Genomic DNA, 20,977 nt, shown 5'->3' with positions numbered 1-20,977 from the left:
TGCTCAGGCAAACGGCCACCTCTGCCTTCCGGAAAACTGTCCCAGGCCTGCTCCCGCCTTGTGGCCCAGAGATCAGATGGGAAGAGATTAGCCTCTAGGGCAGACAAAGCCCAGGAAGGAAGGGAATCCAAGGTCTTGCCCAATTGGAAAGCAGGTTTTCCTCCTCCTCCCAGACCTGCTCTCTGATCCTGATAAACCCAGCTGCCACCTCCTGCTCCCACCTCTTGAGAGGGACTTACTCTGTGTTGAAGCAGAGTTTGGAGAAGCCCTTCAAGAGGGATCACATTGGGGCAGCCACAGTACAGGAGGATTTGCAGGCATTCCCAGCTGTCCACTTGGTCAACGACGGTGCGTGCTGATCTTGAGGCTGTTTTCTAATGACACTGGAAATGCACATGGGGCTCTATTTCCCTCTGGTGTGTTGAGATGACACGACGACACGCTGAGGTGCTCTTTGCATTTCTCAGGTATTTGAGATGTTGACCCAGGTTGGTCTTGGGTACAGCACTCTCTTAGCTTTCTTGATAGTACAGATTCCCAGTCTGATTTCTGACTAGACTAAGAGGTCAGGAAAAATCACAAAATATTTAAATTCTAGACTTTCATGGAATCTTAGATTGGAAGAAAACGAACTGGACTTCCCTGCATGGCATGAAACTGTTCTCTACATACTATTGGCCATGGGTGTGTCCCACCAGCCTTTCACCCATGCTGGAACAATTTCAGATGTCGGGATCACAGACGCTGTATTCTTGCATCGACAGACAACTTTATAGTCTTCCCTTCATTAAGGTAAAATTTAATTATGAGTTATTATTAGTCTTCATCTCCCCTCCACAATCACACAGAGAAACTTGGATGACTCTTGAAATAAGTGCCGTGAGTTGGTATGCATGCCTGAAGGCTTCTCCTTACTAGTCTGTAAATTCTCCAGCTCTTGCAACTTTAACTGCTGAAGAAGAAAAGACAAAGAAACATCAGAACCCTCTGCCTCTCCAAGACTATCCAAAGCTAATCTCACGGTTTGGGTCCTTGGCCTTTTCTCTTCCTCCCTTTTCCGGAACTTTACTGCATCCCCTTTCTCTCTCTCTGTATCTCCAGGGTTTCCCTTAGCCGCAGACTACTAATCTCCCCTCCTGCCCTCTAGTCAATGTTGCTTCCCTGTTCTGAGAATCTCTCGCATCTCCTGATTTCCTGTCATCGTCAAATTTATGGCAAGAGTCGTGTATGGTTACTGCCCATCCCCCTGCCCCGTCCTTCCTCATTCCCTGTGGTAATCTACATTCTGTCTCCTTAGCTTTGTAGACATTTCTCTTTGAAGGACATTCATGTCTTTGAAATGCTCTTTTTATCAGTTTTCAGGCTTCTGCCCCCTCTCTCGCTTATAATACAGATGCTGCCTCTTCTGTCTCGACAACATCTCCCTTCGACTCCCAGACGCAGAGTTACTCTGGTTATCTTCCTATTTCTCTAACTGGCCTTCCCCATCATTTCCTCTTTTATTCATTCCCCTGGATGAAAAGACCTTCTTATTTAACATAATATACTCAGATCTTTTTTCTCTGTTCTCTCTTTCCTGGCAACCTTACCCGATTTCATGGTTTTATTAATTGTTCTAATAGGGATCATCCCAAGCGTTCATTTCCATCTCAACCCTGATGTATCTCTGTAGCTCCATGTCAAGCTTCTTGCTGAATGCCTCCCCTTGAATACCCAGTTGCCACCTCAGACTTATGGTATGTCACACATAGTTTCCTCTGTAACCTATTCATTTTTTGGAATCCCTATTTTTGTTGAGGACATTGCCTGAAACCCCATTCAGCCACGTTCTAGATCTACAAGTCATATTTAAGTTCTCTCTCCCACCACAGTTTCTGTCTACTCTCTTCCACAGAATCTCTTCCATCTGACCCTTCCCCTCCATTTGCACTGCCCAACTTAGTTCAGACCTTTGTAGACTTTTGCTGGGCTACTGGGATAGTCTAATTGGCATGCTCTGTTTCACTTTCAACCTTCTACCTTCACTATTGCCTGACTGTCATGGAGTGTATCTTCTGCGGTGGTTAAGTATTGAAGTCACTGTTTGGGATGCCTGGGTGGCTCATTTGGCCAAGTCTTTGGCTTGGACCATGATGTTGGTGTCCTGGGTGGTACTCCCTGCTGACCTTCCTTCCCACTTGTGCTCTCTATCTCTCTCTCTCAAATAAGTAAGTAAAAAAATCTTAAGGGCTCCTGGGTGGCTCAGTGGTTAAGCGCCTGCCTTCAGCTCAGGTCATGATCCCGGGTTCCTGGGATCGTGCCCTGAATCAGGCTCCCTGCGGCAGGAAGCCTGCTTCTCCTTCTCCCACTCCCCCTGCTTATGTTCCCTCTCTTGTTGTGTCTGTCTCTGTCAAATAAAGAAATAAAATCTTTTTTTTTTTTAAAGATTTTATTTCTTTATTTGACAGAGAGAGATCACAAGCAGGCAGAGAGGCAGGCAGAGAGAGAGAGAGGAGGAAGCAGGCTTCCCTCCGAGCAGAGAGCCTGATGCGGGACTCGATCCCAGGACCCCGAGATCATGACCTGAGCCAAAGGCAGTGGCTTAACCCACTGAGCCACCCAGGTGCCCTAAAGAAATAAAATCTTTTTTTTTTTTTTTAAAGATTTTATTTATTTATTTGACAGAGAACACAATTAGGCAGAGAGGCAGGCAGAGAGAGAGAGAGAGAGAGAAGCAGGCTCTGCACTGAGCAGAGAGCCCGATGCCGGGCTCGATCCCAGGACCCTGGGATCATGACCTGGGCTGAAGGCAGAGGCTTTAACCCGCTGAGCCGCCCAGGTGCCCCAAGAAATAAAATCTTAAAAAAAAAAAAAAAAACTTAGAAAAAAAGTCACTGTTTAAGAAAAAATTCCATATAGTCACCATTAGTCTTGAAAATGCCTCATATTGTCCATAAAGCAGAATCTCAGCCATACGGCTTCTTAATAAGTTCAACACTGCCAGTTTTTCCTCCAGTCTTGGAACAGATCACTTTCTTTTGGTTGAACACCAGATGAAGTCATCTGCTTGCTTTTAGGGGCCATCTAGTATGAAAAATATGTTTCTTTAAACACCAACATCACGCTTACCGTTCGTCTATTTGAATTCATGTAAGTTACTCACGAGTGTGGTACAGATCCACTGGAAAGTCTCAAAGCACAGCTCTGATCTTATTATTTCTGTGCTGAGAAGACTTTAGTGGCTCTCCATTGCTTATCCGAAGTTTCATTTCTTTAGCTTGTCACTCAGAACTGTCCATGATCTGGCTTCGACTCACTTCCCTAATCCAGGTTCCACTCTAAAATGGAACACCCGCTATTCTCAACACACACCTGGCGCATTCCAGCCTCCATCCATACTTTCTTTCACAGTGGTCCCCCTCTCTGGGGTGCCTTCCTCTTACCCCCTATCTTTGCTGGATTCAGCCATTCTTCAGAGATCAACTCACATGCTGCCTATCCTAAGATCCCTTCACAGTCCCCCTCCAATTCAGTCCCACCAAAATCCTATTTCCTCCTCTGAACTGTAGTAGATCTTTATTTCTGTTGCTCTCACGGTAAGTTTTATTTTCTATCTAGAACTTACATTTTCTTTGTGTTTTATGAGATGATATACACCTTATGGACGGGTTAGTGCTTAGGTCTCCTTTATATTTTTATATTCACCACCATCGGCATCTTAAAGCACACACGCTCATTTCTCGGATGGTTTTTTGAATGATTTTTAAAGATTTAATTTTTTAATTTTAATTTGTTGGGGGAAGAGATTGATTGATTTGAGAGAGAGAGTGTACCACATAGGGGCTAGACGGGGTCGGTGGGGGAGGGGCAGGGGGAAGGCAGCAGAGGGAGAGAGAGAATCTTCAGCAGATTCCCTGTTGAGTGTGGAGCCTGACTTGGGGCTCCATCTCACAACCCCAAGACCACAATCTGGGCCGAAATCAAGAGTCAGACACTCAGCTGACTGAACCACGCAGGCTCCCCTAAAGATTTTATTTTTAAGTAATCTCTACACCCAGCATGGGGTGGAGCTTCACCAACTGAGTCACCCAGGTGCCCCAGTTCTCCGTAGGTTTTAATGAGTAAATAAGAAAAATTAATGTGGGGTGCCTGGGTGGCTCAGTGGGTTAAAGCCTCTGCCTTCAGCTCGGGTCATGATCCCAGGGTCCTGGGATCGAGCCCTTCGTCGGGCTCTCTGCTTAGCAGGGAACCTGCTTCCTCCTCTTTCTCTGCTTGCTTCTCTGCCTACTTGTGATCTCTTTCTGTCAAATAAATAAATAAAATCTTATTAAAAAAAAAAAAGGAAAGAAAGAAAAGAAAAAGAAATGTGGCTTCTTAACCTCTCCCCACACAGCAGAGTTTCTCCCAACATGCTCTAGTTTGGCAGTGACCCAGAACTTTGGACCCAGGGCTCCCCCAAAGCAGCAAACTCTTTATCCCAGTAGTGCCTCCATCAGGCAATGAATGAACTCACTAGGAAGACAGCTGGGCTAGAAGATAAATGCAAATGGTCAAGCTCTTTGCTCCTTCTTAAAGAGCAAAACAAACATCCTATTTGATTAAAAAAAAAAAAAAAAGACCTTGAAAATTAACAATACAATGGCTTTTTCATAGAAGGCTCTAGGAAATGCCAAGTCTGTCACTGGGGATGGAGGCATTTTGTTCCCAACGTGTAGAAAGAGACTGATGAGGCCTCCTAAGCAATGCAGCAGACCCGTTTTTTTTTTTTTTTTTTTAAAGATTTTATTTATTTATTTGACAGAGAGAAATCACAAGTAGACGGAGAGGCAGGCAGAGAGAGAGAGAGAGGGAAGCAGGCTCCCCGCTGAGCAGAGAGCCCGACGCGGGACTCGATCCCAGGACCCTGAGATCACGACCCGAGCCAAAGGCAGGGGCCCAACCCACTGAGCCACCCAGGCGCCCCAGCAGACCCGTTTTAAAGATCAGAACCTTTTTCAGTGTATTTCAAGTACAGTGGGACTTGAAGCTTTATGGAGAGAAAACCCCTCCCCTCCCACTTCCCTAGACAGGGATGCTTTTACCGCAAGGAAACTCGAAGCTGACAGGAGCTCTGATTCCAGGAGTCCACTGGATGTAACAGTTGATTAAATCTTTTCTGATTCATATTCCAAACCCCAGAAACACAAACGCAGCTCTGCTCAGGTGAGCAGTGTGATTTTTAAGGAACGTATGGGAGTTGAGGAGGTTGGGAAATGTAATACTTAAAAGAATGGTCTGGGTTTGGGGAGGATGGGAAATTGAAGCCTATTTTATATCTCTTTCAAGGGATGGGGCATCTTCGTCTTTCTTACCGACGTGCAGAAAACATAATCTGCCCCAGCGACAGAGAGGGAGTTTGACCGTGAATTTAAACCCTCGGTGTTGACTTTAGACGGTTCAGGGAAAATGACCGCTCCACACTCTTGTAAAATCTTAATGTAGCATGGGAAGTGCACAGCGCTGCCTGATGTACAGTGTTCAGATGGGTCTTGACCTTATTAAATCATGGAAAGTGGCTTCTAGGAGGAATTTTAAAAAAAAATTTTTTTTTTTTTTCCTGCACAATTACTCAGGTGGCTTTTCCTGTTTCTTCTCTTCCTCCTGGACTTGGGTCCTGTAATTACTATCGCAGAGAGCTGGAAGGATGCCTGCTCTCCCCCGCACGGTCCCCTCCGCTCGGCCTCCTCCCTCCCTCCCACCCCGCCCCCCGCCCTTTCTCTTCCTGGCCCCGCCTCCTCGGCGCACCGCGCAGCTAGACAGCTGTGTTCAATCAGAAACCACTTACAACTCCAGACGATTCAAAAGGGAAACTTCGGCGTGAAGTGCAACCCCGCGCCGGCTCTCTCCAGCTCTCTCCCTCCCTCTCCCTCCCCGGAGCCCGAGGCGCGGACGCCCCTCGCTCCGCCGCCCTGGTTTCTTCGGGAGCTCGCCGAAGCCTTCTGGGGGTGCCGGTTCCTGCTGGGAGGTGCCCCGCAGCCGGGTAATGAGGGGCGGCGAGACCCCGTAGGAGCGGCGAGGCAGCGCCGAGGGTGGCAGTGCCCCGGGACCGGGCGGTGGGCGCGCGCGGGCGGGTCCCCGCGCCGGCTTGGCCGCTGCAGCAGCTGCGAGCGCGCCACGCCACCGAGCCTCCTGCGGCAATGGCTCGTCGGTGAAACGCGAGCCGGCTCCGCGCCTTCCAAGAGAGCACGCATCCTTCCTTGGGGGTTTCCCCCACTGTCTTGGGTGAAAATGGCTGTCTAGACGAAAATGTGCCAGAAGGGACCAAGCGGCGGATCTCGAGCCCGGTAAGCCCAAGTCAGAAGCTCCGAGACCCGGAGGAGGAGGAGCTCGGCTCTGAAAAGTGCAGTCATGAATTCTGGAGTTGCCATGAAATATGGAAACGACTCCTCGGCCGAGCTAAGTGAGGTAAGGAACAGCAGAGGTCGGGAGCTCCGGCTTCTTAGGCATTTGCCTTTCGACAACCGCCCCCTCCCTGCGGCCCGTGCCTCCCAGTCTCCCCCAGCCCTCCACCCCATCCCCCTCGTGCTCCTAGGCTGGAGGCAGCGCAATTAAAGATTAATAGATTTTTTTTTTTTTTGATCTTGTTTTAACTTGTAGTGCTACTCAGGAAATGACCTGAACTGGCTTGATAATTCAGTCTGAGCCGAGAGGTTTCAGAAAGAAACGAGCTCTCACCGCGGCGCCAAGGCGTTCCGCTCTCCGCGCATCTGGGTCCCCGGTCCCTTAACCCCCCCCCCCCCCCAGTTTATGTTCGACATTCCTTTTGGTTGCAGTCGGGGATCCGAAGGCGAGCCGCCGCCGGGGCGAACTAATTTGGTGGGGCTGGGGGAGCGCAGCGGATTTTGAAGTCTGCCACTTGGCTCCCACGTGCGATGCGTTTGGTTCAGTTCGGGCACGGTGGTCTCGCGTCGGCGGAGAGGAACGACCCGCGCTGGGGAGGGAGGTGGGGGGAGGAAGAAGCACATCAAAGCCGCTTAGAACTTTATTTCCTGCCCGGGACTGGACTCCTGAGTCTTTGAGGCGAGCGCTTTTGCAATTCCTGGCTCTCACTGTAACCTACCCACTTGAATGTTGGGAGACTTGCTTTGAAATTACAGCTACATCAAATGGTATGCAAATATGTGAGCGGTAAGATGCTCAAAGCCACCTTTTTTGATGACTTTAGGGATGCCTCGGGCACATTCCCCCCCCCCCCCCCCACTACTGCCACCCGCGGCTTTGAATACCTGAGAAGTGCCTTGGAAAACCTACAAAACTGGGTGCTGGAAGGAGAGGAGGGAGTCCGTGTGACTCGTGTCTATAGCAGGAGGTTTAGTGGCTGTGGGTTTTCCTCCTGGCACCATCCCTGAGCTATTTATGGGGCAAAAGTAGAATAAATAGTCTGTGCTTCTTGAGTATGGCTGAAGACAGGAAAGGGGAAGAAAAGGAGCAGAGCATAAAAACAGCCGGAAGGCAGATAGAGGTGATGTCAGATTACTGACTGTGAAGGGAAAATGAAAGGCTGGTGCCCTGGCTGAGAGGAGAGGGCTGGGGATGGGGAAGAGGGGGGGCGTAGAAAGGGGGAAACCTGAGTAGGTCTGTGGCCGATATCCAGCAGGGAATGCTGTGCGCCCTGCTTGGTGCCCTGTGTCTTGCTGCTGCACTGTCCCGGCTCTGGGTTTGGAGTAGCGTTGTGGGATGTTGGTGAAATGAAGCAGAGGCATTTCCTAATCCTGGGGGCTTTCCCTGTGATGTAGAAGGCCGGGAGATGCTAAGAGGGGTGGTTGGAATTTGAACACAGGAGGTTAGAGGAAGAGGCAGGAAGACCTAAGTGATTTATTTACTTATGTATTGCCAATTTTACAAGCAGGGAGAGGTTCTACACCTAAAATGGGACCTAAGACCTTGCTCCTATAGCTCACCCTATGTAAGGAGAAGCCTGTGACTTCCCTTGTAAGGTCCCTTAGAAATCAAGCACGCACTAGTGCCTTCCCCTGGTCCCTCAACCTTCTTCTCTGTGGCAGCTGCAACTCCCCACCACCTAAAGTATGTTGTTTCAGTTGCCTTTGTTTTAAAAGTGAATCCCAGCTTGGGGAGGAAGGTGGTAGAAGGCTGAGGAGGGAGAGAGGAGGTCTGACCTGACTCGCACGGAATTGGCACAGTGAGTGCATTAGATGAACCCAAAGTGTCCATGAAACTCAGGTGGGAGGTGCTTTGCCTGGTCGTATCCACTCCCTGTGGACTCCTTAGAAAAACTGGGGCTGAAGGAAAGAGTGGAGGGTGCTCTGTGGCCCCTGTGTTGGTTGGAGCCACACTATTTGAACGTTAGAGGACATCGTTTTGTCCCTGAAAAAGTTTCTGGACAGTCCTATCCTTTACCAAATTGTCTTGTTCTCAGTGTCTGCTCATCGTTTCTTACCTTCTTTCTGGCCTCCCTTCTAGGTTTGATGATTTAGTCCAACGTGACCCTCCGCAGTCCCGATTCCCTGCAGGTCGGGTAGTTGCCATAGACTGTAGGGCAGTTTATTTTTAGGTTTTGGACATATTTTCAATTAGGATATGTGTAAGAGAATCTGTAAGACAAGGGGGTGTGTGTGGTTTATACTTGCGGACCCTAAATCTCAAGTCTGTTTATCATGGGCAGCAGTTGTAGGATTGAGCTGTTCTGTAATACCCACAGTTCTGAATACAGTTCATCTGTATTCTTCACAACAGGTCTTTGGTGGACTGGAGAGTTCCTGGTCACAGTGATTTTTCTCTTAAACGCTGATTCTGCTTTAACGTCTTGAGGGAGGCAAAGTTGACATTCTCTTTTGATGGTTGGTTCCTCTTCCTCACCTGGAAGCAGAGCTAATAAAACCCCTCAGGGGCCCCTTTAGTACCATTATCTCTTATTGCCCAGTATATTCCACACTGTCTGGAGGTCACCGTGGGGTCAGATTCAGCCTGTTGTTCCCCAGGCGGTTCAGGGGCAGGAAAAACCTAGAAAGAGCCCAGTGTAATCCTGGGGTTCTGAAACAAGAGGCCTCTCTCCTTGGTGTGGACTTGTGAGCTGACCCTTTCTGGAGGGGCCCTCCAGCCATGGGAATCCTTGACTGTTTGGCAGTAATGTTGGTACTGACTCCAAAGGGCCTCAACGAAGAGGTGTGGCTTGAACCCGTTGCTGGTTATAATCTGCTGGTCTGGCGGGTGAGGGCCGCCAGCCTTGGTCAGCTGCTGAGGGGCTCACCTCTGCTTGTGCAGTGCTCTGGAATGCTCGAATGAGAGAGAGAAGGAGAGCGAGAGCGAGAGAGATAGGATTTAGATGTGAGGGATGCCTGGGTAGGACCTCTAGAGCTAGAGCTGAGTGTTGGGCGGGAGGTGTTTTGCATGTGTGAGAACTTTAAGAAAGAAAAACAGGAAATTCATGAATGTGTCCCTTTTGTGTCTTTACTTGGAAACAATAGCTGTTTAAGATCCTGTAAGATGATTATAGGGGATGGTAAAATTGCCTCTACCTGTGGGCATTCAAAACCTTTTTGTTGATCCATGACCACAAATGGCTTCTATCAAGTCTGAACACTTTAACCAGAGCAAACTAATCCTTAGCAGTAACCACAGTAATGTAAAAGGAAAATCTGAGAAACATGAATTGGCTAGTCTCTTTTCTTGGCTATTAGCTGTCCCTTTCAGAGAATCAAAGGATGTTTTTCTTTTTCTAATGTGAGGTTAAGGAAGGACTCCACCATCAGCCAAATCAAAAAGTCTTTAGAAAATCAAGTACAGGGCACCTGGGTGGCTCGGTTGGTTAATTGTCTGCCTTTGGCTCAGGTCATGATCCCAGAGTCTCTGGATCTAGTCCCGCATGGAGCTCCCTGCTCCGTGGAGAGTCTGCTTCTTCCTCTCCCCCACACCCCCACCGGAGCTCGTGCTCGCTCTCAAATAAAATCTTTTAATTAAAAAATCAAGTACAGGGGCACCTGGGTGGCTCAGTGGGTTAAGCCTCTGCCTTCGGCTCAGGTCATGATCTCAGGGTTCTGGGATCGAGCCCCACATCAGGCTCTCTGCTCAGCAGAGAACTAAGTACACTTTTAGCAGCACTATATTAAATTCTCCCAAACCTTGTTGAGGGAAGGCTCTTAATTCCTCTTCCTCTTTGCCGTGGGTTTTTGGTTAGCACTTTATTTTGTTTGTCTTGTGGGACCGGTATGTAGTTGAACCTTGTCATGTCTCTTAGTTCTTAGAATCATTCAGATTTTGTTTGTCTTGTGGGACCGGTATGTAGTTGAACCTTGTCATGTCTCTTAGTTCTTAGAATCATTCAGATTTTGGGAGAAAGATCTCTTAAGGCACAGCATTACCAAGGTATGACTTGAATTCACTAATCTTTCCAGAAGACCTGTCTACTGGATCTGCTTGTCAGGTAGACAGCTGCCTGTTAATGCAGCAAAATAAAAATTTATCTTTTAAGAGTTCTTTTTGGGGTGCCTGGGTGGCTTAGTGGGTTTAAGCCTCTGCCTTTGGCTCAGGTCATGATCTCAGGGTCCTGGGATCAAACCCTGCATAGCCCCCCAACCCTCTTTGCTCAGCAGGGAGCCTGCTTCCCTTCCTGTTTCTCTGCCTGCCTCTTTGCCTACTTGTGATCTGTCAAATGAATAAATAAAATATTTTTTAAAAAATTGAAGCAATCAACTTATATTTTCTGCCTTTTAAACATTACACAATGAACAGGTAAAATTCTCCTGTCACTGTTCACTCTGAAACCTTAGTTGCCCCGGGAAATCCTACTTTCCTTCCTCTTTCGTCATCACTTTATTCAAAGCTGTTTTCACGAGATGATTCCACTTAGGAACATGGGTATAGAGGCAATTCGGAGTACTTTCATCAGGATCTAGTTGGGTAGCTACGGAAACCCCACATCTTTACAGATAATTCTACAGGGGTTCTCTACACAGACCATCCTGTGAGGGATTTCACAGATGTGAAATTTCACAGATGTATTTAGGCTTCATCAAGTTACAAAATACCAGAGTTGGAAGGGCCTGTGAGATCACCTAGTATTCCCACACCCCTTTATACTTCCTTATACTCCTTTGTTTTTATAGAATCCACTCCATTCTAATGAGTTGTCTCCTGTGTGTCCTGCTATAGACCATCAGCACCAGAAGGGCAGTGTGAGGATCTGTCAGGGTCTGGCACATGGTAGGTGTTCTACAAATATTTAAATGCATGAACATCTTGCCTCTTCTCTCCCTTTCTTTCCCTTTTCACACACATAGGATTCGAGGAACTGCTTTAAGTGCTTTGTCTGAAGACTTTAAGGGAGGGGGGCGGTCTGTGGCTGTGTAATAAAAGTACCCCTAAATTTAGAGGCTTGAAGAAATCTTAGTTGTGCAGGATTTTGGAGTTTGGGGCAGAGCTCAGAGGAGATAACTTGTGTCTATGACTGGCATGAGAAGATTCCCCTTCTGACGGCTTCACACATGGCTGGCATAGTGGTGCTGGCCCATGGACTGGGAGATCACCTCTTTTCTCTTCTGCAGGGGCCTGTCTCTGTGCCTTCTTGGGTTTCCTCTCAACATGGCCGCCGCATGCCGGGGCTGGGTGGAGGGGGCAGCTGGCAGTTATTTGTATGCATCTGTTGGTCAGAAACAGCTCTGTGCTTAGCCCAGATCGAAAGTGATGAAGGAATAGATCCCCACCTCTCCAAGGGGGATATAACAAAGAATTTACAACCATTTTTAATCTACTCCAGAGGCCACAAAATGACAGAGCCTTGTCTAAAACCCTGGTCTCTTGATGCTCGGGGCCTGGCAATAGTTTTGTTTTGTTTTTATCTCTTAGCTGTTAATTCAGTGGTTTTCCCAGGTATCAGTCTGCTTCCTTATCAAAAACCGTATGAGAGACATTTTGTTATGCCCATAATACAGGTGTGGAGATTGAGGCATAATGAGGTGAAAACACTCACCGAGGTTCTACAGACTGTTAGGGGTGGAGTGAGGATTTGAGCCCACGCAGTCTTTCTCCCAGGCCCACCAACCTAACATGGCTTCCTTTCGATAGTTTCTCTTACTCTTCTGAGCTTTTGGTCACCTGCTTCTAGGAGGGAGTATTCTGTATAAGAGGCCTATTATTTAACTTGATTTGGATTGGAATCTATGCAATGCCCAGATAAATGTTTTTGATAAAAATGAAATGGATAGTGATTAAAGGAATGTGGTCCCTGCATCACCTTCGAGTGGCTGACGAATTCTAGGCATGGGTTTTCCAGAGCCCTAAAAGCAGATGTGTCCATTAGGAATAGGGAGATCCTCATCTAAGAGAGGCCTCTCTTTTGTTCTTGATTACCCCTGGGGAGAGAGGTTGCCCCACAGCATCTGACCTACTGCCCTTGTGCTCCACATTGGCATCGGAAGGATTAACGCTGCCACATCTGAGGTGTCAGAATGAGAATAAGACTTCCTTTGTTACAAGAATCCGCACCCTCCAGTCCCTGCAGGTGGGGCCGTTGGCTCCTAAGGCAGTGAGCTAAATCCCTGTGGGGCTGCAGAGGGCTGAGGTTGGTGAAGAAGGCCAGGGAACCCGGTGAAGTCGGTGGCCGGGGCTGCGTGGCGAGGCAGCTGCTGGTGATCAGATCCTGAGGAAACACGAGCTGAACGTGGCAGTGGGGCCGTGTATCTGCCCCAGCTGCCCATGGGAAGGAGATCAAGTGTGGCTGGAACCAGGTGATAGTCAAAGTAACAGGGAAAAGAAGAAATATATTATGGAAGGAAGAGGTTAGTCACAGACCAGGCAGGCCACAGACAGGAAAGCAGAGAGAGACCCTGGATTCTGGGGATGTGCTTTGTCTAACGGGGAAATTGTAAAACGAATTCTGAGACTTTGCCATATTAAGGAAGTACTTACAGGACTGTGGCTACCAGGTTTTGAGGTACCAGAGCTTTGAGGGAGTGGGGGCACCCATCTAGGATAGGGAATGTGATGACAAGACTCAGGAAGTAAACTCAAGGGTGCTTGAAGCTAATGTACCCAACGCAAGCCACGGGGAACGTTTCCTCCAAAATGAGATGGGAACTGGAAGATAAAAGCTGCATTTACGGCAAAATTAAGGTGTTGATGAACAAAGACTTCAGATTTAGGTTTTGATCCAAGGAATCAAATTTCAGAAAACCAAGATTGTACTTTAAATAATCTCGCGGTTCTGGGAAAGAGGTGTGTAGTGGCGGGATTGCAGAATCAGACATCGGACAAGAAAAAAAAAAAAAGAACGCTGATAATAGTTAGGACGTGCATTTTTACATCAGCCAGGGGATGTCAGGGCAGAAATAAATTAGATGCAATTATTTTCCCACCCTGCCCCCTCACTACACACAGATTCCTGACATTGGTATTTTTCAATCTTGAAAGAAACAAGGAGAGAATAACCTGGATGAGAGATAAACAGAAGTTCAATTTATAGAGTAAATATTCCTGGGACCACAGAGTTCTCTTTCTTTCTTTTTTAAAAAAAGTTTTATTTATTTATTTGACAGGCAGAGTTCACAAGTAGGCAGAGAGGCAGCCAGAGGGGGCGGGGTGGGGGGAGGGAAGCAGGTTCCCCGCTGAGCAGAGAGCGGGATGTGGGGCTCGATCCCAGGACACTGGGATCATGACCTGAGCCAAAGGCAGAGGCTTTAACCCACTGAGCCACCCAGGTGCCCCGAGTTGTTCTCTTTCTAGCAAATGTCCTCTTCTTGCTGAACAGAAATAGCCAAAATTAGTTCATAGGGGAAAGAGGACACCTTTGAGAGGTTTGCATTACCCTGAGGAGTGAAGTTGTAAAGCACTTTATGAAGACAAATCTTTTAAGATATTTCTTAAACTCAGCAAAGAAATTAAACCAAATCAAGTCTGGGAAAAGCCAGAATCCTGAAAGAGCAGCTGTTGATTCTACTTGTCATGTAAGAAGCTCCAGGATAGGGTTTGTTAACTTTGTAAACAAGCAATAAAAACCTGTTGGGCTGCAACAATTGTGTGCTAAAAGCTACCTGATGTTTTGGCTGGTGGGATATTTTGAGACCTATTGTCTATCATGATCCTCATTATGGAAACACATCTAAAGCCAAAGGCTGTAGCATTTGATTACCTGAAAACAGAACGTTTCACGGAACCTCAGTGTGTGCGCATGCATGTCGGTTAAGGATTCCAGCTGGATTTGGGGAAAAAAAAAAAAAATATTGGTGCGGTCGTCAAGGGAAGAATGCCAGCATGGAAGGAGATTGCCTGGCAATTAGAAAAGCTGGGGAGTCCTCTGGTTGGGTGCATGCTGAGAGTGGGAGTAATTGCTTGTCCCTGTTTCCAATGGGCTGTGTGGACTTGTCCACAGAACACGTGGCACACTTGCAACGACTTCTTGCTTTGTCTGGGCCCCTCCTGGCCTCCCACGTTGGTTGTTCCTTTCCTCACCTGTGTTCAGAACACGTACGATAATTACCCATAGCCTCCATGGGAGACTGTGAGCTCTTTGCAGGCAGGGACAGAGGAAAAACCCATCCGTGTCACCAGCACCTCATCCATATATGACATGGTAGGGCGTCGACAAATGGTTATTTGTTTGCACTGAATCGCGCTTGACATTACAGCGTGGCGGATGGATTGGATTGGCTGCTTCCATTATTTTGGTTGAAGGGCATGTTTGATGAGATTTAGTTTGGTTATTATTATTATTATTTTTTAAAGATTTTATTTATTTATTTATTTGAGAGAGAGACAGCACAAGCAGGCAGAGAGGCAGGCAGAAAGAAAAGCAGGCTCCCCACTGATCAAGGAGCCCGATGTAGGACTCGATCTCAAAACTCTGGGATCATGACCTGAGCCCTGGAGGCAGCGGCTTAACTGACTGAGCCACCCAGGTGCTCGACTTTGATCATTATTGCCATAACGGAGACTCTATTTCCCATTTGTTTATTCATTCAACAAATACTGTGTGCCTTCTACACACTAGGCGATGTTCTTAAGTGTGGGGATACAGAAAACATACCGTCTTTGTTCTTTTTTTTTTTTTTAAAGATTTTATTTAATTGACAGATCACAAATAGGCAGAGAGTGGGGGAGGGAAGCAGGCTCCCTGCTGAGCAGAGAGCCCATGGGGCTCCATCCCAGGATCTGAGTGGAAGGCAGAGGCTTTAACCCACCGCCACCCAGGTGCCCCAGTATTGTCCTTGTTCTAATGAGCCTGTGTTCTAGAGGGAGGCAGGCCATACACATGATGTATGTCCAAGTGATGCTATGTGCTGAAAAGAGAAAACACAGGGAGAGGAGGGAAGATGCTATTAGAGTGATCAGGGCAGACCTGTCTATGGGAATCTGGATTGAGACCGGAGTGAAATGAGGGATGGAGCCATGTAAAAATGGGAGATGATCACCTCAGGCAGAGGTCAGATACGCATGGTGTGTTTAAGCAAGGAGGTGATGTGGCTGGGAGTGAAGTGAGCCAGGGGAGAGTAGAAGGAGAGAAATAGTTCTGGTTAGATCAACTGTATCTCCTAGGCTATGGAAAGGAATCTGGATTTCTTTGGAGTGTTTTGATATTCCTGAACTGAATTTTTTACATAGATATACACACACACATATACACATTATATAAGGTACATAATATATACATTATACACATACATAAATATCCATTATATGTAAGTATATATACAGATACATATAATTTTTAAAAAATATTTATTCGAGGTAGAAAGCAAAAGACAGCATGAGCCAGCGGGGAGGGGCTGAGGGATAGGGAGAACCAGACTCCGTGCTGAGCAGGGAGCCTAATGTGGGGCTCAATCCCAGAACCCTGAGATCATGACCTGAGCCCAAGGCAGATGCCTAACTGCCTGAGTCACCCAGGCACCCCTGTATAATAAATTTTAAATAAAGTAATTAAATTTGGGGGCACCTGGGTGGCTCAGTCAAGATTCCGATTCTTGATTTCAGCTCTGGTCATGATCTCAGGGTTGTGAGATTGAGCCTTAAGTCGGGCTCCAAGCTGGGAGTGGAGCCTGGTTTGAATTCTCTCTCTTCCTCTCCTTTCCCCGCTCATGCATGAGTGTGTGGACATATGCATTCTCTTTCAAATAATAAAATCTTAAAACAAAAAACAAAAAAGAAAAATCATTTAAAGAACTGAGTGACACAGACATTGGCCAAGAATGATTTGAAAACTGCCTTCCTTTGAGGGATGGTTCAGTGTTGAGGGACGCTGATGTTGTAGAATATAGGTGGGTTCTGAATTAGGAAACTTGGGCTCTACTTTCCTCGGTCACTTGGAGCAGTTTCCTTCAATTATTAGAATCATTGACTTTATTGTTATGAAACTTAGTATCAGTTTATGGATTTATGACAAATGTAGCTCTAAGGAGCCTGGAATGCTAACATTTGTTTCTCTATTGAAAAGTTATTTGGGGGCGCCTGGGTAGCTCAGTGGGTTAAAGCCTCTGCCTTTCACTCAGGTCATGATCCCAGGGTCCTGGGATGGAGCCCCGAGTCAGCTCTCTGCTCAGCAGGGAGCCTGCTTCCCTTCCTCTCTCTGCTTGCCTCTCTGCCTACCTGTGATCTCTGTCAAATAAATAAAATTAAATAAAAAAGTTATTTGGTAGTTGGGTTATAACCAGAAAGTTTTCTGGTGAGCATGGAACTGGACAAAGGAGATGTTTCCATATTCAGAGGTACCATTAAGCCATTCTTTAAGATGAGGATTCTCTTATCCAAGCCATTTGCAAAGCTGATGAGGAAACTGAGGTCTGAATAAGGCTGGGTAGGGGCAGAGCGGTAAGTGTAAGACACATTTTTTTTTCTTTTTAACTCTGGGGATAATTTTTCCTCTTCTGCCTCAAACTCCTCTGTTTCTGTATCGCAGGATTTGTTTTAGATTTTGCGTCTTGGGGTTCCACTGGGTGGCTCAGTCCGTTAAGCATCTGACTCTGGATTTCTGCTCAGATCCTGATATCTGTCTGGGTCCTGAGATTGAACTTGTGTCAGGCTCCATGCTGAGCGTGGAGCATGCTTAAGATTCTGTCCCTTTCCCTCTAGTTCCCCACCCCTACAATGTGCACACACTCCATCTAAATAAATAGATAAAAATGTTTTTTAAAGAATATGTATCTATAATTATCTTAAGAAGCATATAGTCCTTAGTAAATCTTGTCTATATGTGGCGTTACTACTAATTGCACCATTGAGATAATTAGAAGAATTTAAATTTTGCTCTGGTCTTTTGGGTCTGTTGTAGTAGTCTGCTCTCAGTGGGTTCTTACTGGCCGAGACAGTCGGGGCTTAACAAGTCTTAAAAATCCAGAGGAGCATTTGTGTTCTGTTTTGAGAAACTAATGAGAGATGGGCCTACTGTTCAGCTGATTGGCCAGCTGCTCTGTGTTGATGGTTGTATGACTTGGTCACTCTACTGTCCTTTTTTGAAAATGGTGGTAAGCGCTACATACCCTAAAATCTCCCATTTTAACCATTTGTAAGTATGCAGAGCTGTGGCATTAGCACATTGACTTTGTGGGGCCTCCCTCCTCACTCTCCATCTCCAGCACTTTCTCCTCATCCCCAACTGACATTCCATACCCGGTACCCAGCAAACACGAACTCCCCATTTCCACCCCACCCCCACTCTTTGACCCTATCTCTCTGTGGATCTGACTAATCTAGATCCCTCACATAAATGACCTTATAAAATACTTGTCCTTTTGCAACTTTTTTTTTTTCCCCCCGTAGACCTAATGTCTTCGAGGTTTATCAACACTGTAGCATGTGTCAGTTTTCTTCCTTTGTGAGGCTGACTTTTCCACGGTGCCTATACATCCTGTTTTGTTTATCCATTCATCAGCGCACACTTTGGTGGCTTCTACCTTTCGACTGTGGGGAATAAGGCTGTTACGAACACGGGTGTGCAATTATCTGAGTCCCTGCTTTCAGTTTTTTAGGTGTACACCCAGAAGTGGAATTGGTAGACCATATGGTAATTCTGTGTTGACAGTTTTGAGGATTTGCATCAACATTTTCCGTACTGGCTGTTAGACTTTACATCACCCCACCAGTAGGGTGCAAAGGTTCCTCTTTCTCCTCCTTGCCAACACTTATTCTTTCCTGCATTGCTTTGCTTTTCCTGTTTTAGCCATCCTGGTGGGTGTGAGGTGGTCTCTCATCCTGGGTTCTGTTGGCATTTTCTTTAGGATTCCTAAATGTCGAGGGTCTTCTGTGCTTAGGGGCCACAGCGGTCTTTGGAGACATGCCCGTAGGCGCCCTCGCCCATTTTTCACCTGAGCTGTTGGGGAATTTTTGTTGTTGCGCCATAGGTGTTCTTCCTCTAGTGGGGATCTCCATTCCCTGGGGCCTTTCTCCTTTGTGCCGGTCTCCTTTTCTCCTTTGCTGGGGCTTTGCAGGTGCTTCTTGGTATTTCCAGATGGAATGACAGCATAAGGCGAGGCAGGAGAATAAAGCCTTTCCCCCGTGGAAAACAAACAGGCTCCACCGGGGCCAGGAGGAAGGTGGCTCCTTCCTCCACCGTGTCCAGGAAGCAGGGACTTCCGGGTGTGTTGTGGGGCCAGCTCGCACTTGACCGGCTGGTGACCAGCAGCTTCTGCGGTCCAGCTAGCCACTCTCCAGCGATGTGAGGCCCCGCAGCAGAGCTCCCGAGTGTTCTGTTCATGGCATTTGAAGGGTTACTTTGCTCCTTGACATACTGTGATTTCATGGTATTGAAAGCGGAGTTTTAGGAGAGGGTTTTAGCAAGAGGGGCCTGTGGAGAGTAGCCAAGAAGTCTGGGGCTGGCCTGTTAGATTAGATAACTGTTACTTTATTTCTTGGCGCTGTGAATCTAATCCTGGTTAAACCAAAAATCTAATTTATTTTCATGCTTGATTGGGAGCCCTTCTGATTAAGTGTTTGGAAGAGAGTAAGCATCATATAGGAAGGCCAGGGCTGGGGGGATGAGCTAGTCCAGGGGCTGCTGTGCCGAGACTGATGATGAAGAGACTATTAATATTGAGTAGGGGGTGAAAATAGGTGAGTTGGACCCCAAAAAGGAGGCGTTATTACTTCTGGCTCAGAAGGATAGTTAAAACTCACATGTGGGCTCCCCTCTCTTCAGGATGCCTTGATGTACATGTGGGGCAGAAAGCAGTGCATCTTCTGCCAGGACTGCTCCGGACTTCAAGTCAGTTTTTCAGTTGGGATTTCTGAGTTGCTCATGAGAATGCTGTCTGGGCACACACACGTGATGACTGCCAAAGAGAGCGTCTGATGCCGAGAAAGCTGCCCTCAGACCCTTTCATTTCCAAACTGCGAGAGATGGGGCATCCCTCTTGCCCTCTCCCATAAAGTGCCCCCGCTGAGCAATGATGACATCCAGGGGGTGGGGGCGTAGGTCAAGCGACAAGGAAAGGCTCTGTTATTTTTGGCCATCTTCTCTCCTAACTTCTTTACTGGGTCAGGTTACTTGGTTCCTCAGCTCAGCTTGTCTGTGTGTAACCCGGTAGTGTGGTAGAGTCGTGTGCTCGGAAATCCTTGGCTCTGCCACTTTCTTGCTAGGTGGTCCGGGGACAGTTGCTTTTCTGGGCTATACAGTCCCTGTTATAAAATGGTGATATTATAAGAGTAGAGTATCCTCCCGCTTGGACGGATGTTGTGAAGGCCAGTGAAATAATCCGAGTAGCGCTTATCGAAGTGTCTGATAAATACTAGTCATTAGCTCCAGCTGCTGCAACGCTAATCCAACGTCTGTGTTGTTTTGGGGCTACGGTGCGGACTTGCTACAGTGACGGTGCCAAGTAGAACTTTACAAACAGAGCATTAGGAGCTGTGCTTGTAAGCACTGAGATAATGTGAAAAGAACTTCTTAAGTGGAGAGGAATCTGTCATAGAGAAAATATGCAGGAATCCGGAGAGTCCTACAGCCTCCTGATGGTTTTGTTCTCTGGCCCTTAATGCCAGAAACTCACTAAGAGGGGAAATTCTGCTTCCAAATATTGGCAAGTCATTGAAAAGAAAGGTAGCTCATTTCTTTTTTTTTCTTTTTTTTCTTTTGGATTCGTGGAGCCAGAAATGTTAATGAGCTCACAAATGTCAGGCAACACTAATTGCTTTTTAAATGTTCCCCTTTTGGTTTATTATCTTTGTTAATTTTGTTTTAATTTTGTCTGGGCTATCGTGTCTTCAGGCCTTTGTGCACCCGGCAACATGCCCTGAGGAGAGCCACATGGCGGGGTGGGGGGGGTGGGGGGGGTGGGGTGGTCGGGTGGGGGGGTGGAATGTGGGAGAAGGGAGGCAGTCAGGTCACCCCCGCCCCATGCCCAGAAGGAAGATGCGTTGCGGAGAAACAGACCATGTTCATGTGTTGTGTAACTACTTATTTCACAAAGATAAGGCTCTATCGGTGATGCATACTCTGTGAATTCCCTTACAAGTTGTGATCTGTTAACCGTGAGGAGATAGCAGCAGGGCCGTGGGAGCTCTGCCTGGCTTAGCCATGGCGCGGGAGGTGATAGAGGAGCCTTGGTAAGTGGGTCTGAGATTGCTGGAGTCTGGCCCACAGCAGGGAAGGCCACTCTGGTGCCGCTCGTGGCTGGCTTTGTCATTTGAGAGAAGGCTTCTGGTTTGTGCTTGTTTGTTTTAGTGTCTTGACGGAGGTTTGGTCTACTGGTCAGAAAGGAGGAAGTGGTAGAACAGTCTCTCATGTTCTGAAGTGGTTAGGTTCGGTTCTTTCCTGAAGAGTGTCTACCCGAGGGCAGTAGGAAGGAGGTGGGCAGGAGTCGTAGACCTAAGGGAGCCTGAGGCCCTGAGTCGCACTGGGTGGTGGGGAAGGTGTGGAGACCTTGAACGTCCACCTCTGTAGACGCCTGTGGTGGTTACCCAATCCCAGGACTGAAACCCGTCTCTGGCTAAGCTGTTGCCTCACGAGTCGGCGTCTGATGATGGGCCGATCCAACTGGGAAAGCAGGAGCACAGGTCTTGTGTAATACGAAACGTC

The 20,977-nt window shown here is 47.3% G+C and overlaps 1 protein-coding gene across 2 annotated transcripts in view; it reads left to right on the top strand.

Moving 5' to 3' along the window:
- The window catches only part of MCC (MCC regulator of WNT signaling pathway), a 436,865-nt gene that overhangs the window by 158,682 nt on the left and 257,206 nt on the right, over window positions 1-20,977 (top strand). The window contains exon 1 of one of the 2 annotated variants that reach the window (XM_059175673.1): window positions 5,781-6,423. The exons of the other annotated variant lie outside the window; for it this stretch is intronic. Within the exon in view, the coding sequence (XP_059031656.1) occupies window positions 6,367-6,423 (57 nt within the window). The 5' untranslated portion in view covers window positions 5,781-6,366. Of the gene's footprint in view, window positions 1-5,780; window positions 6,424-20,977 lie in introns of those variants that run through there. 2 annotated transcript variants of the gene reach the window in all.

The sequence above is a fragment of the Mustela lutreola genome, chromosome 5 (assembly GCF_030435805.1).
Source record: "Mustela lutreola isolate mMusLut2 chromosome 5, mMusLut2.pri, whole genome shotgun sequence".
Taxonomy (NCBI): Eukaryota; Metazoa; Chordata; class Mammalia; order Carnivora; family Mustelidae; genus Mustela; species Mustela lutreola.
This window is presented reverse-complemented; position numbering and strand designations above follow the sequence as displayed.